This window comes from Canis aureus, chromosome 27, assembly GCF_053574225.1.
Source record: "Canis aureus isolate CA01 chromosome 27, VMU_Caureus_v.1.0, whole genome shotgun sequence".
Classification (NCBI taxonomy): Eukaryota; Metazoa; Chordata; class Mammalia; order Carnivora; family Canidae; genus Canis; species Canis aureus.
This window is the reverse complement of record NC_135637.1, coordinates 22,706,746-22,721,275: the sequence shown is the minus strand read 5'-3', so window position 1 is coordinate 22,721,275 and position 14,530 is coordinate 22,706,746. Positions and strand designations below refer to the sequence as shown.

Here is a 14,530-nt window from a genome sequence, read left to right as displayed (position 1 = left end):
TACCTGGTCTCCTAGCTTCGAGCACATCCTCTCCAACCCCCCCAAAATGTCCACTAGGGGCCGCTCGAAGCCTCATCTTCGGCCCTGCGTTAGTAACTGCTCTCTTTCTGCTCCACTTGGCCTCTGGCCCGCCTATCACCAAGCACCTTATTCTGATCCCGATGGGCCTTCTCATCCCTGGCCTGGCCGGCCTTCTCCTGCCTCATCTTCACCGCTCTCCAGGTAACCCTTCCTTGTAGCTCCTGGAAAGCCCCATGTTCTCCTATGCCTCTCCTATGCACATGCTATTCCCTAACCTGACTGCCTTCTTGGCTAATTCTTTCTTCCATTGAGTCCGGCTCTGACATTCTTCTGAATTCCTCCAGATGGTATGAAACTTCCCTCCTCTGTTCTTACCAAAGGAGCCTGAGCTTACTCAAAACCAACATCTTTACAGTGGTCATCATCAAGGCAGTATGACCTGACCCCTGCCAACTCCAGCACTCCTTACTGTCCACTCCAGCACCAATGCCATCATCATCATTAGTAGTAGTATTACTAAACACAACAAGCCCCAGGACCTTTGCACTTGCTCTTCCCTCTGCCTGATACTTTCTCTCTGATTCTTCCACATGGCTGTGTTCCCTCTTCAAGTCTCAGCTCAAATTTCACCTCCTCTGAGAAGCCCTTCCTAATCCCTATTAATAATGAAATAGCCTCCAATCACCCTCTCCCCCAGCCACTTTTGAATCCCAACACCCTATTTATTTTCTTCATAGCACTTGGTACCATCTAAAAGGCTTTCTCTTTTGAGTCTGGTTCTTTGCTTAATGTCTATCTACTCACACTAAAGTATGAGCTCCAGGAGGACAGGAACCGCTTACATCTTGTTCACTGCTCTACTTGAAGAACTAAGAATGGTGCATGACACATAGTAGGTGCTTAATAAATATCTGCTGAATGAATGAATGGGTGAATAAATGAATGACTAGTATTTATCATCCTGGGTTATTTAATTACTTGTTTATAGTCTATGAAAGGGAGCAATTTGATGACAGAAATTAACTTATTCATCTTTATATCCTTAGAGCTTTGTATATATAAACAACTGGATAGAGGATGGATGGATGGGTAGGTGTATAGATGAGTAGGTATATAGATGAGTAGGTAGATGGATGGATGGATGGATGGATGGATGGATGGATGGATGGATGAATGGGTGGATGGATAGATGGATGGATGGATGGATGGATAATGGATGGATGGATGGATGGATGGATGGATGGAAAGCAGACAGTTGGGTGAGTGATAGCTAGGTAAATATATGAATGCAAAATACCTCCAATACAAAATCTCAGGCATAATTGAGCACTTGCATTTGAGACCTAGGAATCTAAAACCTTCTGGTCTGGTTGGTTTTCTGGAACTCTAATCAGCTGAGACATAACTTACTCAGCCTTCTCAAGCCCTTTCAACCTAGCAGTGACAGACAAGAAATAATTAACAAATGGAATTAGCCACAAGTCAGGATTCCTGAGCCTCCTAAGAGCACAGGGCATCAGGGAGTTTCTCACCACTCAGGCCCCACACTCACACTTCTAAAGCTGGCATATCATCCTGACTGGCCCAGGCGGGAAGGGTGACTCCAGCCTCTGAACCAGTTACCACCCATCCTGTCTCTTCTGCCTCAGCCTTTCTTCCCTTCCCTGAGCCCTACTCCCCAGCAGAATGGAGACCTTGGAGGACAGAATTGTGCCTTCCCATCCCAGAGGCCCAATGCCCAGCATACATCCCACATCATGGCATGGAGACACTGGGCAGATTTTCTCTCTTATCTTGAATCCTGGTTTGGAGGCCAAGGCTTCCTGGACAAGGACCTGAGAATCCCCCCCACCTCTTTTTTTTTCAGACTAAACAACGCTGTTTGTTGAAAGATCAATGGCCATATCCAACTTGGCCACCTTCCATGATGGAGGCCAGAAGTCTTGAGCATTGACTATTCCAGACTCTCTTGCTGCTAACAGTGACCATGTGACCTAGTTCCTACCCATGGCATGTAAGTGAAAGTCTTCTGGAGGGCACTCTGGGGAAAGCTCTTACTTTCTTGTAGACTGTGAGCATGGCCCTTCTGGCTTCCCACTTCTTCTTGCCAGACAGTGGATTTAATTCTTGGAAAAGTGGCAGCCATCTTGGGACCATGAGGCACAAAGCATGAGGGAAAGCCCAAGAGACTCTCAGAGATGCTGAGCTAAGCCAACAGCTGCCCACCTCTGAACATTTTGCTGTGTGTGATCAATTAGCCCTTTTAATTAAGCCAGTGAGCCACGTTCCTGAGATATTCAATTCAAATGACAGTAACACAGGCCCAACATCAAACATGGGAATGTCAAGCAACACATTATAGGGGGAAGAGTCCATATCCTGGACAAATAAAAAACCATAAAACCTTTATTCACAGCTTGTTCTTAAAGCACGATCTTTGATGAGTTATTTCTAGCAGTTTATATATGCTCTTTCATTTTGCTTTTTTCCCTTCCCGCTTGAATGTCTAGTCAACCGAATGAAATGCCAAGACAGTTATCTAACCAAGACCAACAGTGTATCCACTGGGGGCCACTGCACAAATCCCCTCTTATTTCAAGTTTACTGCATTCACAAGTCTTGGCATCAGGATCCCAAATGGTTTTTCCCTCTATTCTCCAATCATAAGCAAGTAAATCGGGTTCAAGTGCTTTCAAACCTTCAGTACTGCTCATGCAGATCCCTGTACTAAGATGGCGGCATGATGGCAGAGCTGCCAGGAGGTGGTGCCACCCTTCAAAAACAAATATCACAGTTTCCTCAGCAAGAAGTTTAGGAAACACCTGAACTGTGCATTAAAACACACACACCGGGGGTGCCCAGCAATGACGCATCAACGTTCATAAGACTCCAGGGCTTTGGATTACATTCACTGCATTGAACAGTTTCACGCCCTTGAACCTTTGCCCAAGCTATTCCCTCCACAGGGGCAAAACCAGCTCTTCCCAGACCACACCCATCTGACAAACACCTGTTCATCCTTCAAGACTTCAAACTTTAAACAACTGTCCCTCCTCTGTGAGAGGCTTTGAACCTTTAACAAATTAAATGAAAGATTGCTGGTAAAGCACATGACACAGTGCCTGGCACACAGTAAGCGCTCAAATGAATAGGAGCTCTTAGAACCCACTGCAATTCTTTATCTACCCCCTCATTTATCTATCTTATTTATAACGTAGCCCAATGCCAGCACAGCACCAAGGACATGCAGATAAATATTTGCCCAAAGAAAGACGGAGGACCTCCCCAACACTCCACCTCAGCCAAACTGGTCTATTCAGTGATTCCCCAAACATGCCTCTTACCATCACCCCACCCCCATACCTTTTCATATGCTCTTCCTCCTTCCTGAGTACCCTTCCTCTCCTCTGCCTCCACCTAACTAGGCCCTCTGAGACCATCTTCAGGGACCTGTGGACTGTAACCCCAGGGGGGCTGGGAGGATCTCCAGGACCACCCCCCCCCCCCCGCTCTGCTGGCACACAGTGGGCCCATAAGAGATTGACCCCAGCCCTAAATGAGCCAGCAAATGCTGGCCAAGGGTTTGGAGATTTGGGAGAACATTCTCAAGGTTAGCAGAGGCCTGCCACCTGCCCAGTTACAGGGAACCCCCAACAGCTGGTGAATCTGTACCTGTGGTCATGGGAGGGGCCTCTGTGGCAACCTGCGACCTAAGGCCACAGTCCAGAACTGAGTCACTGTGCTTTATGATCCCTGTGTGAGTGCAGACCAAAGGCTCACTTTATGGGGAGAGGAGGGTGTGCCCATCCACAGATAGGTGAGGGGCAAGGCCCAGCACAGGGCTCAGAGTTGCCACAAGGACCCAAAGTCTACTAACATGGGGGAGAGGTGGTGGGGAGGGGAAAGCAGGGAGCACTGGCCAGGGAGTCAGAAAGGTGGTCTGCAGTCCCAGCCCTGTCCCGATTGCTACTGAACTCTCCTTGGACCAAGACAACTCCCCTTGCTCGGCCCTAGAAAAACTTCTAAGATCGGAGGCGCGGGCAGCCCAGGTGGCTCAGAGTTTGAGCATCTGCCTTCAGCCCAGGGCCTGATCCTGGAGACCCACGATCGAGTCCCACGTCGGGCTCCCTGCATGGAGCCTGCTTCTCCCTCTGCCTGTGTCTCTGCCTCTCTCTCTCTGTGTCTCTCATGAATAAATAAATGAAATCTTTAAAAAAAAAAAAAAAAAAAAGATCAGAGGCACTTCCCTGTTCTACCGAGCAGCTCTGAAGAGAACACAGAAGAAAAAGAAATCAACAGCAAATAATCAACGCCAATACAGTAACAGCAGGTAACATTTATCAGGCTGTGACCCTTCACCTGGCATTGTGCTAGGTACTCTATAAACATCGTCCTGTCCCAGCTTCAACCTGGGAGAGGTCCTTCATGGCTTCTGAGCCTCAGTTTATCCGTCTGTAAAATGGAGATAAGACTAGTTTCCACACCATGCAGTAAGCATCGTAAGCTATTGGGCATTATTATTACTATGATTCCTAGGATTTTACAGAGGAGAAAAGAGAGACCCCGAGTGGTCAACTCACTTGCTCACTGCCTCTATCCAGTGCCAGGGCCACACTGGCCTGACCCCTGCTCAGGGTCTGACCAGACTATGGGCCAGCCAGGTGTGGGCAGGACTATGCAAATCAGCAGGGCATCAGTCCTGGCAAGGCCCAGGCACCCCTCAGAGGGCGGCGGTGGCAGAAAGCGGGCGGCTAACTTTGGAGGCCAAACAAATAACACATTCTCACCCCCAGGCCCGAGGTTGTCTTGCTTCACTGTGAGCTGACGTGCTGAGCGCCGTAGAGCTGGAGAGGGGCCAGCCGGGCTGGCAGCCAGCCAAAGACACAGTCCCGTGGCAGAAAGGGCCCAGGTCCAAGGCTGGAAGCAGATGAGGCCGTGTTTCCATTCCAGCTTCCCTGCTGTGCAAACTGTGTGGCCTTGGGCAAGTGGCTTAACCTCTCTGAGCCTCAGCTTCCTCCTCTACAACATAGGATTCATACTCCCTAACACAAGGAGTGGAGCAGGGATGGACAAGTCCTGAGACACAGCCTCAAAAGACGGAGCTGAGTCTGCACCTAAGCCAGCAGCACAAAAGTCATTATCAAGAGTGACAGGAACAGCAGATGATGTTTTATGGGAGAACCCCTCAAGCACGTCAGGAAGCACACTGTGCAGGCCTGACCAGCTTACTGAGGAGGAGGGGCGACCAGCAGGGCCAAGAGCTCAGGACCCCAGTCCTTACCTGAAGGGTCCCTGTGACTGAGTCAGGCCTTCTCTCTAGGCCTTGAAGAGGAGGAAGGGGGAGACAAGAGGATATGCTCTCACGGCAGCCCCACATCCACTGATGCTTTCCTCTTCTGAGTGCTGAGCAAGGTCATTTCCTGCTCACAGAAGTGCTCTTGAGGCCAGACAGGACCAGCCTCATTTTGCAGGAGAAAAAATAGAGGTTCACTGAGGTCCATCAGATCAGTTGCCCACAGTCACACAGTGGCAGAGCCGGAATTGGAAGCCACTGCTCAGCCTCCAGAGCCCAAGGCTGAGGTCCCCGGAATGAGGCATTTGGAGCCAGAGGCATTTGGAGCCATCGGAATGTGAGCTGGACACCACCACCTCCTGGTGGCCACTCCCTGGAATTGCAGGTGTGAGTCTTCAAAGCAGGGAAATGAGGTCTGAGGGCCCCCTCACCCTTCCCACCTGTATCAGAGAAGAGGAGCTCAAGCAGACAGCAATGGGGCAGGGACCTCGGGCAGCCACAAGGAGAGAGCCAAGGTGAGCCACCTGGGGATCCAGGGACAAAGGCTCCTCAATGACAGACAGTGGGCCACCAGGGGGATGCCAGCAAGCAGAGACTATAAAAAGACAGGCCTTCAATGCTTTTCTCTCTACAACCTCTGTCTTCACATACACACACAAAAGGTCAAGTACAATCAGATAAATTGAGTCGGTGCCACCGGAGAGGCAATGAGAAAAGAGTAAGGAAGAAATTGGTGGAAGGGAATGTTTAACAAAAAAACAGGCAGGTTTCAAATGTGTGTACATCTGCAGCTGGGATCTGAGCACCCGAGGAGGCTTTCCGGGGCTGCTCAGAAAAAGGTTATGAGGTCTGTATTCCTGCTCTGGCTCTGCGGCCCCCAGCCTTGCTGTCAGCCCTGCAAGCCCTGGTATAGATGTTCCCCCATCAAGAACCCTGCCAGGGTATCTTCTTCACCCCGTGTTGCAGAGAAGCAAACTGAGTTTCAGGAAAGTGAAGTTTCTTGCCCATGACCAAAAGGCCAGAAGGGATAAAACCTAGGATTTAAATACTAGAGGATCCCATGTCTCCAAAAGAGACCAGGCACAAATACCCTTGACATGCATGGACCTTGTGATCCAGATGACCTCATGAGTAGAACTGGGGTTGCCTCATTAAAGAAACCCCTATTGTAGATGCTGCACATGGGGTCTGGGGCCCTAACGGGACTTCCTGAGCAAGTGTAGAACTCAGCCGATTTCCAAATATCATGGAACATCAGTCAACAAAGATAGATAGATAGATAGATAGATAGATAGATAGATAGATAGATAGATAGAAAGAAAGAAAGAAAGAAAGAAAGAAAGAAAGAAAGAAAGAAAAATGGAAAAGAAAATCCCAGGAAATGGGAGGTGGCAATGTCTGGGGAGATGCCCCAGCATCCTGCTGCGTCACTGACCCACTTCCTTTCATAAGTGAGGAAATGGACTCAGAGAGGGCAAGTGCTGCCCCAAAAAAGCACAGCTCAGTGGGAGCCAAAGAGAGATTCAAAAACAAGGATAGGGCAGCCCAGGTGGCTCAGTGGTTGAGCATCTGCCTTCAGCCCAGGGTCTGATCTTGGAGTCCTGGGATCGAGTCCCACATCGGGCTCCCTGCATGGAGCCTGCTTCTCCCTCTGCCTGTGTCTCTGCCTCTCTCTCTCTCTCTCTCTCTCAAGAATAAATAAATGAAATATTTTTTTTAAAAAAGGATAATAATAATAGTAATGGTAACAATAACACTCATTGAAGCATTTGCTGTGTACCTAGGACCATGCTGAACACTTGCTGCATTATCTTCTCTGAGCCCCACAGCAGCCCTGTGATGTACATGCTTTCATTATCCCCATTTCACAGATGAAGAGACTGAGGCCAAACTCCTGTCTGCACACAAAGCTAGGATCTGAGCCCTGGTGATCTGGCTCCAGGACACGCTTAGTTAAATTAACTCATCGGCGCAAAAGAAACAGAAATCAAGATCCTGTTTTCTAGGCAAAGAAACCAAAGCACAAAGAAGTAAGTTGCTAAAAGAGACTGCGAAGAGCGGTATTGGGATTCGAACCCAGAACTTTCAGAGCCCACGGCATGTTCTCTTATTTGTTCTACACCAGGCAGCTAGGGTTACCACTCTGCATTGGGCTGGAAACCCGAGAGGAGAGAAGGCTTCCTGGCAGAGCCACCAAACACCCTCTACATCGAAAACCGCTAGCCAGCCAGTCCAGCAACACCAGCTCCCTGGACAGGCACCTGTCCCACTTCGGCCCCCTCAGGCTCCTGGGCCAGCCTCGACGGTCCATAGGACCACATTCCCAGTAAGGTCTGATGCCCAGCACCCCTGCACAAGTTCCAGTCGGGCCATGCCAGCACCACTCACCACAAAGGGCCCGCTCCTCTTGTCCTTGCAGAAACTGTGGCTTCTCCGGGTGCCCGAGGCTACAGGGGACACCTGCCAGAGTGGCTGCTCCTTGTCCTGCAGGGCATCCTCCTTCTCCAGGTCCTGAGCCAGCACCTGAGGCACAGAACACAAGCAAAGGACTTTACTGGGGCTTTCCATTTACAGGAAGAACATGTCACAGCGAGAGAGTCCATTCCTAAAATGGACTAAAATGTACCTAAAAGCGCAAAAAGAAAACTAAAGCGCCAGAAACCCCACCCCACGACAGTCTACCTTAATGACGGGAGGTGGTAAGTGGGGTCTGGGTTCAGCCCAGCCTCAGACACTAAATAACTGTGTGGCCTTAGGTTAGTGCCTTAGCCTCTCTGCATCTGGACCATGTGGGAAAAGACTCCTAATAACAGCAGTCAGCTTCTAGGCTTTGGGGAGAACCCAGTGAGGAGCAGTGTATGGAAAGTGTGTGACATCATGCTGTCACCAGAGAGCGATGCGCACAGGTCCTGGGCACCTGGCTTCAGGCTCATCTCCCCCATGCCCGGTAGGTAAGTAGGGAGTCCTCCATAAATGTCAGCCAGCCTCATTACTGCCACTAGTAACTTTTGGTGACTTCCCCCAAACACACATACACAGAAGCACAGATACAGGGAGAAATGATGTATGAACGGGCAGTACTAGATAAACCTAGTCTGAATCAGGCAGGGTTTTCTTCCAGCCAGTTATATATAGGGGATAGATTCACAGGCCAGTAAATATGGGACTCCAGAATTTGTGGTTCACGTGTTTCACACTTTTCCTGCACAAATGGGAAAAAAAAAAAAGGCCCAGAGAGGGAAGGGGAAGGCATCTCCTTAAGAACACACAGCATGAGTAAAGAGAAAGGCTGGATTCTGGATCCCTTGCCTCACAGACTTTTTTTTTTTTTTTTTTTTTTTGATACCTTATGAGACATCAAGTCCTCCCTGGCTGTTCTTTCTTAGCCTCCATGCATCACAGAGGGACTTCTACTCATCCAGGGCCAGCCCCAGAGCCTTCTCCTTTCCTGTTCCATCACTCCCTCAGGGATCTCTCATAACATCACCTGGCTTTACATAAATCCCATCTGCGCACAGGCAACTCCCAATTTTGTCTGTGTCAGGACCCCTGACTCGCAGGGCCCCACTGCTCACTCCACATCTCCCTGTACTGCTCACACTCATCACAGGCCTCTCCATTCCTTCCCCCAAAAACTGTTCCCCCACCCTGCCCATCACCCAGCTGTGCCAGCCAAGACCCTCAGGTTGGCCTCTGTCCTTTGGCTTCTCCCAATCTCATCAACAAAGCTGAGACTCTGCCTTCGAAACATGCTGCAAACCTCACAGCATAAACCAAAATCAACTCAAAATAGATCAAAGGCCTTAAGGCCAGAGCGAAGGCTAGAAAACTCTCAGAAGAAAATATAGGTGTAAATGTTCATGACCCTGGATTAGGAAGCAGTTTCTCTGATATGGCATCAAAAGCACAAGTGACCAGAGAAAAATAAATTGGAGTTCATCAAAATGAAAAACTTCTTTGCTTCAAAGGATACCACTGAGAAAGCAAAAAACACAACTCACAGAATGGGAGGAAATTTCTGCAAATTCTATGTCTGCTAAGGCACTTGTGTCCAGAATATACAAAGAGTAATTACAACTCAATAATAAAAAAGAACAATAACCCAGTTAAGAATAGGCAAAGGATCTGAACAAAGAAGGAACACACATGGTCAAACAGGCACATGAAAAGATGTGCCATGGAAAACACAAGTCAAAACCACAATGAGAGACCTTCATACACAGTAGGATGGCTAGAATCAAAAGGACAGATGAGCATTGGCAAGGATGTACGGAAATCAGCCCTCATGCACTGCTGGTGGAATGGAATGTACAATGGTGCAATTGCCTTGGAAATCAGTGGCTCCCTTATACTCTGTGCCCCCTCTTCCGAACCATGCCAACTGGCACCCTTCCAGCATCCATAGGACTGGCTCATTCCCACCACAGCCAACACTCAAGTGGTATTTTTCAGGTCCCTCCCCAGGTGACCTTCCCCTGACCATCCTCTTAGAGTCAGCTCCCTATCACCTCTTCTTTTATCTCCCCGGAACTTAGTACTCTCGCTCACTTAAGGTTTGTCCCCCTAGACTGAAGCCATCTGCTGGAACATCCTGTGATTATGGAGATGTTCTCTATCTGGACTATACAATACAGTTGCCATGAGCCACCCCTGACTTTTGAGCACTTGAATGTGGCTACCAGGACTGAGGTACTGAACTTTTTTTTAAAAGATATTATTTAATTATTCATAACAGACACACAGAGAGAGGCAGAGACATAGGAAGAGGGAGAAGCAGGCTTCCTGTGGGGAACCTGACGCAGGACTCAATCCCAGGACCCTGGGATTATACCCTGAGCCAAAGGCAGATGCTCAACCACTAAGTCACCCAGAACTTTTAATCTTATTTAACTTTAACTAATTTACATTGAAAGAACCACATGTGGTTGCCTTATTGCATGGCACATCCTGATACAGTGGGCTGGTACCTCCCAGCAGCCCCGGGGCCTAGAACAGGGCCTGGCACTGGGTTAGCCCATTTATTAAATGTAGTAAATGAACAGAGGTCTGGAGGTTCCCTCAAACCTCTTTCACATCAGGCCCTGGGCCAGGGGCTTGACCACACATTACTTCACCATAAATCTACAACAAGCCATGACGTAGACAGAACTCACATTCCAGATGAAGAAATTGAGGCTCACAGAGGTCTGGCAAGATGCTCAAGATCACACAGCTAATAAGTCACAAAGCTAGGGCCCGATCCTAGGTCTGCCCAATAGGCAGTCCAGCGCGGCTCCCGAGGAGAAATTGAATCGTAAGTGTACAAATGGTTCACCTTCCTAGTAAAGAACTCCAACAACTCTATGAGAAAAGGACCAAGGACCATGTTCCAAAAGAACAGTGGGCAAAACATAAGCAAGCAGGGGGTGGGAAGGAAAAACAAAAAGCCTCACTTGTCACTCAGGTGACAAGATGAGGGGCACTCGTCTGGAGCATCACATCCAGAAGTCTGGTAATGCACCTGGCTGCTCAGGCCGAGGGGAGACGGGTCCCTGTCACTGCCGGCGAGGATTTAACCAGGTGCGGCCCCCGGCGCAGGGCACTCTGGTGTGACCCCTGCAAAATTACAACCACGCTCCCTTTAGACTCTCGCCATTCTAAGTACACAGGCAAACCCTGCCCGAGTGCAAAATGACATCTGAATGTGGTCTGTCATTAGCACAAGATCAGGAATATTCACCCCTCTCTAACCATACAGCAGTCAAAACGGATGAGGAATCTGAAAGCTCTCAGACTCACAACATATAGGAAAAAAAGGCAAGTGCCAAATCTAACAAAGGTGGGCCCCACCCCAGGGATTCCAACCAACTGGTCAGGGTGAGACCCTGCAGGGCTCTCTTTTTTGGGTTGCCTGGATTACTCCCACATGCAACCAAAGTTTCAACCCCCTGCAGAGGATGCTCTCTTTGATGGAAAAGAGAGGCAAGAATAAGAATGTGTGTTCCTATTTGCTTGTATTTTCAGAAAGAAACTCTATGCATTTGGGCCAGAAAAGAAGCTAAGTGGTCACAGGATGGGAGGAATGCCGATGATGGCAAGGGAGGTAGAGGGAGGTACAGGCTGCCTCCCATGCCTTTAAGTATTATTGGATCCTCTTGAGAATGTTCTCTCTTTTGAAATTCAAATAAATCATTTGATTAAATAGAATACTGCAGTCGGGACTGGGACAGTTTCGAAAAATGTTTCTTAAGTGAAAAAGAAAAAGAAAGAGGAGGAGGGAGGGCGGGCAGGGGGATCACTTTAAGTATGATCGCACCCCATGTGGGGTGCATGAGAAACGCTGGCTGTGCATCAAGAAAGCCTCACCCATAGGAGCAAACATGCACCAAGATGCTTGCTAAAGCTGTTTCCAATACAAAAACCCTAACTAACCCAAATGTCCATCAACAAGTGGCTGGATATGGGGGATCCCTGGGTGGCTCAGTGATTTAGTGCCTGCCTTTGGCCCAGGGCGTGATCCTGGAGTCCCGGGATCGAGTCCCACATCGGGCTCCCTGTATGGAGCCTGCTTCTCCCTCTGCCTGTGTCTCTGCCTCTCTCTCTGTGTCTCTCATGAATAAATAAATAAAATCTTAAAAAAAAAAAAAAAGGTTTAAAAAGGTTTAAACCGGGTAAAAAAGGTTTGGGCTCAGTCACTTAATAAAATACTTTGCGACCACTAAAAATGACAAGGTGATTATCTATACACTGTTCTTTTTATTGTTAATTTTTTTAAAGAATTTATTTATTTATTCATGAGAGACACACAGAGAGAGGCAGAGACACAGACAAAGAGAAACAGGCTCCCCACGGGGAGCCTGATGGAAGATTCAATCCCAGGACCCCAAGATCATGACCTGAGCCAAAGGCAGATATTCAACTGCTGAGCCAACCAGGGGTCCCTTATTGTTATTTTTTTTAAGCAAGTTGTAAGATTTTTTTGTAGAATATTACCATGTTTCCATTAGACAGCATGTTATTGGCCTGTGTCTGTATCTGGTTGGGTTTCTTTGCCTACAGAGCTATACACATTAGGGACTGGATGATTCTCACTTCTGGTAGCAAGCATCCCTGCCTCCACCCACTAGATGCGGGGAGAAAACTCTTCCCTGGTGGTGACAACAGAAAAATGTCTCACACTTCACCAAAGGTACCCTAGAGGGCAAAACTACCTGTGGTTGAGAACCCCTGATGGGCTGGGAGGCTGTACACCCAGACTCATCATTTAGGGGAGCCTCGCATTCTAAACGCTATGCTTCCATAACACGTTCACTTTCACACAGTGTTCACTATTCTTGCAGTTAGGAAAATATAATTACAAATAAAGACATATATGGGGCACCTGGATGGCTCAGGGGTTGAGTGTCTGCCTTCGGCTCCAGTCATGATCCTGGGGTCCTGGAATGGAGTCCCACATCGGGCTCCCTGCAGGGATCCTGCTTCTCCCTCTGCCTATGTTTCTGCCTTTCTCTGTGTCTCTCATGGACAAATAAATAAAATCTTTAAAAAACCAACAACAACAAAGATATACGTGATGGACAAGCTACTCTGTGGTATAGGAAAGCCCCAAAGATATCAAAAACTAATAGTGGCTGCATCTGTGGGATAGGAATGGAGAGAGGTTTGGGGGTACACTTTTTTAATCCACTCTTGTGAGCCCTGAATTTTTAACAACCAACATTTTGTACTTCTGTATGGCTTTTATTTATTTTTTCAAGATCTAGAACCAAAGCTGGTTGGACAGGAGAGAAGGGAAACAAGGAGCCAGTCCAAGGCTTCCCAATCCCTCGGTGAGAAAACAGATCCCCTGACAACGAGCACTCCTGGGGCGAGCACACCCCGGGCCAGCATCCAAGGCCAGGCTGGGGGCCCCTTCCATGCCGCCCTGACTCTCCCGCTGCCAGCAGGCCCCTGAGCAAGGCGCTGGTGGATAGATTCAGTGTCACATTTCCTTGTCCTCTCCCCTCTCCTGCTGTTCCCACAAGAACAGCCTCGTGAGCCCCTCCTGGGGCAGCGCATGGGCAAACCCACAGTCTGGCCCTGCACTCCTACGCACTGGGTGCTCGATCCACGCTGCATCTCCATTCAGCCTACCCACAGAGCCGCCCGGGCAGAAACTTCTGTCAATTCTGGTGAGGCACCTGAGGCCCAGGGAGGCAAAGTGACTGTCTCGCACACAGCTGGTGAGCGGCAGAGTGGAGACTGGACACAGTACCCGAAAAGCCTTCGCTGACCCTTTGTGTCGTGACCTTTATTGACATCATCCCACGGTTTTGCTTCTACAATGTCCCTGTCCAGGCCGGACCCTCTACTTTCTTTTTCCAGATGAGATAGATGAGGCTCGGGCCCTCAGGGGAAGGGTTTGCCCTTCACCACTCAGTCTAAGGGACAGAGGTGGGTTACTCCCATATGCAACCAAAGTTGCAGTCCCTACAGAGGATGCTCTCTTTGATGGAAAAGAGAGGCAAAAATAAGAATGTGTGTTCCTATTTGCTTGTATTTCCAGAAAGAAACTTTATGAATTTGGACCAGAAAAGAAGCTAAGTACCAGTGGGATAGGAGGATGCTGAGGATATGCAAGAGAGGCATAGGGGGATTTATACTCAGATTTCTTCCCCATCTTCAAGGTTCCCATTTACCACCGAGTAGCTACTGGAAAGCCTGTGTATCTAGCCAGACCTGGGTTCAAACACTAGGTTGCCATGTGGTGCTGTGTGACCTGAGACAAGTTATTTAACTTCTCTGGGCTTAGGAGTTTTTCCATCTGTACAAAAAGATCACATCTGCAGCAGACATTGTGGGCGCCCTGCCCCACGCTCAAGTACATGCCAGTGGCAATGGTGTCCTGCTGTGTGAGGAGTCCTCTCCACCACCGAGCATGGCACCAGCCAGGATGGAAGAGTCTGAATGTTGACAGCCTCAGAAGTAGCCCCAGGCGACGGCAGAAGGGAACTGGAAAATAAATACTCCAGGTTCCTTGCCCATTGGACAGGACAAGTCAGGGGTGATCTATGCTACCTCCAGAGGACTCCAGCGAGAATGAGCCCCAAATGCCCAGAGGGGCACCTTCATCACCAGCCTCTCATTCCCTGCATCACTTCTCCACTGGGGACCCCGCCAGGGAGCACCTCCTAAAACAACCACTTGCAGGGCACCTGGGTGGCTCAGTCAGTGAAGCGTCCAACTCTTGATTTTTGG

The 14,530-nt window shown here is 48.8% G+C and overlaps 1 protein-coding gene across 6 annotated transcripts in view; it reads right to left on the bottom strand.

Moving 5' to 3' along the window:
• The window catches only part of KIAA1671 (KIAA1671 ortholog), a 202,032-nt gene that overhangs the window by 117,946 nt on the left and 69,556 nt on the right, over positions 1-14,530 (bottom strand). For all 6 annotated transcript variants that reach the window (XM_077876093.1, XM_077876097.1, XM_077876098.1 and 3 more), the window contains one exon: positions 7,703-7,837. In XM_077876093.1, coding sequence (XP_077732219.1) covers positions 7,703-7,837 — 135 coding nt within the window. The remainder of the gene's footprint in view (positions 1-7,702; positions 7,838-14,530) is intronic.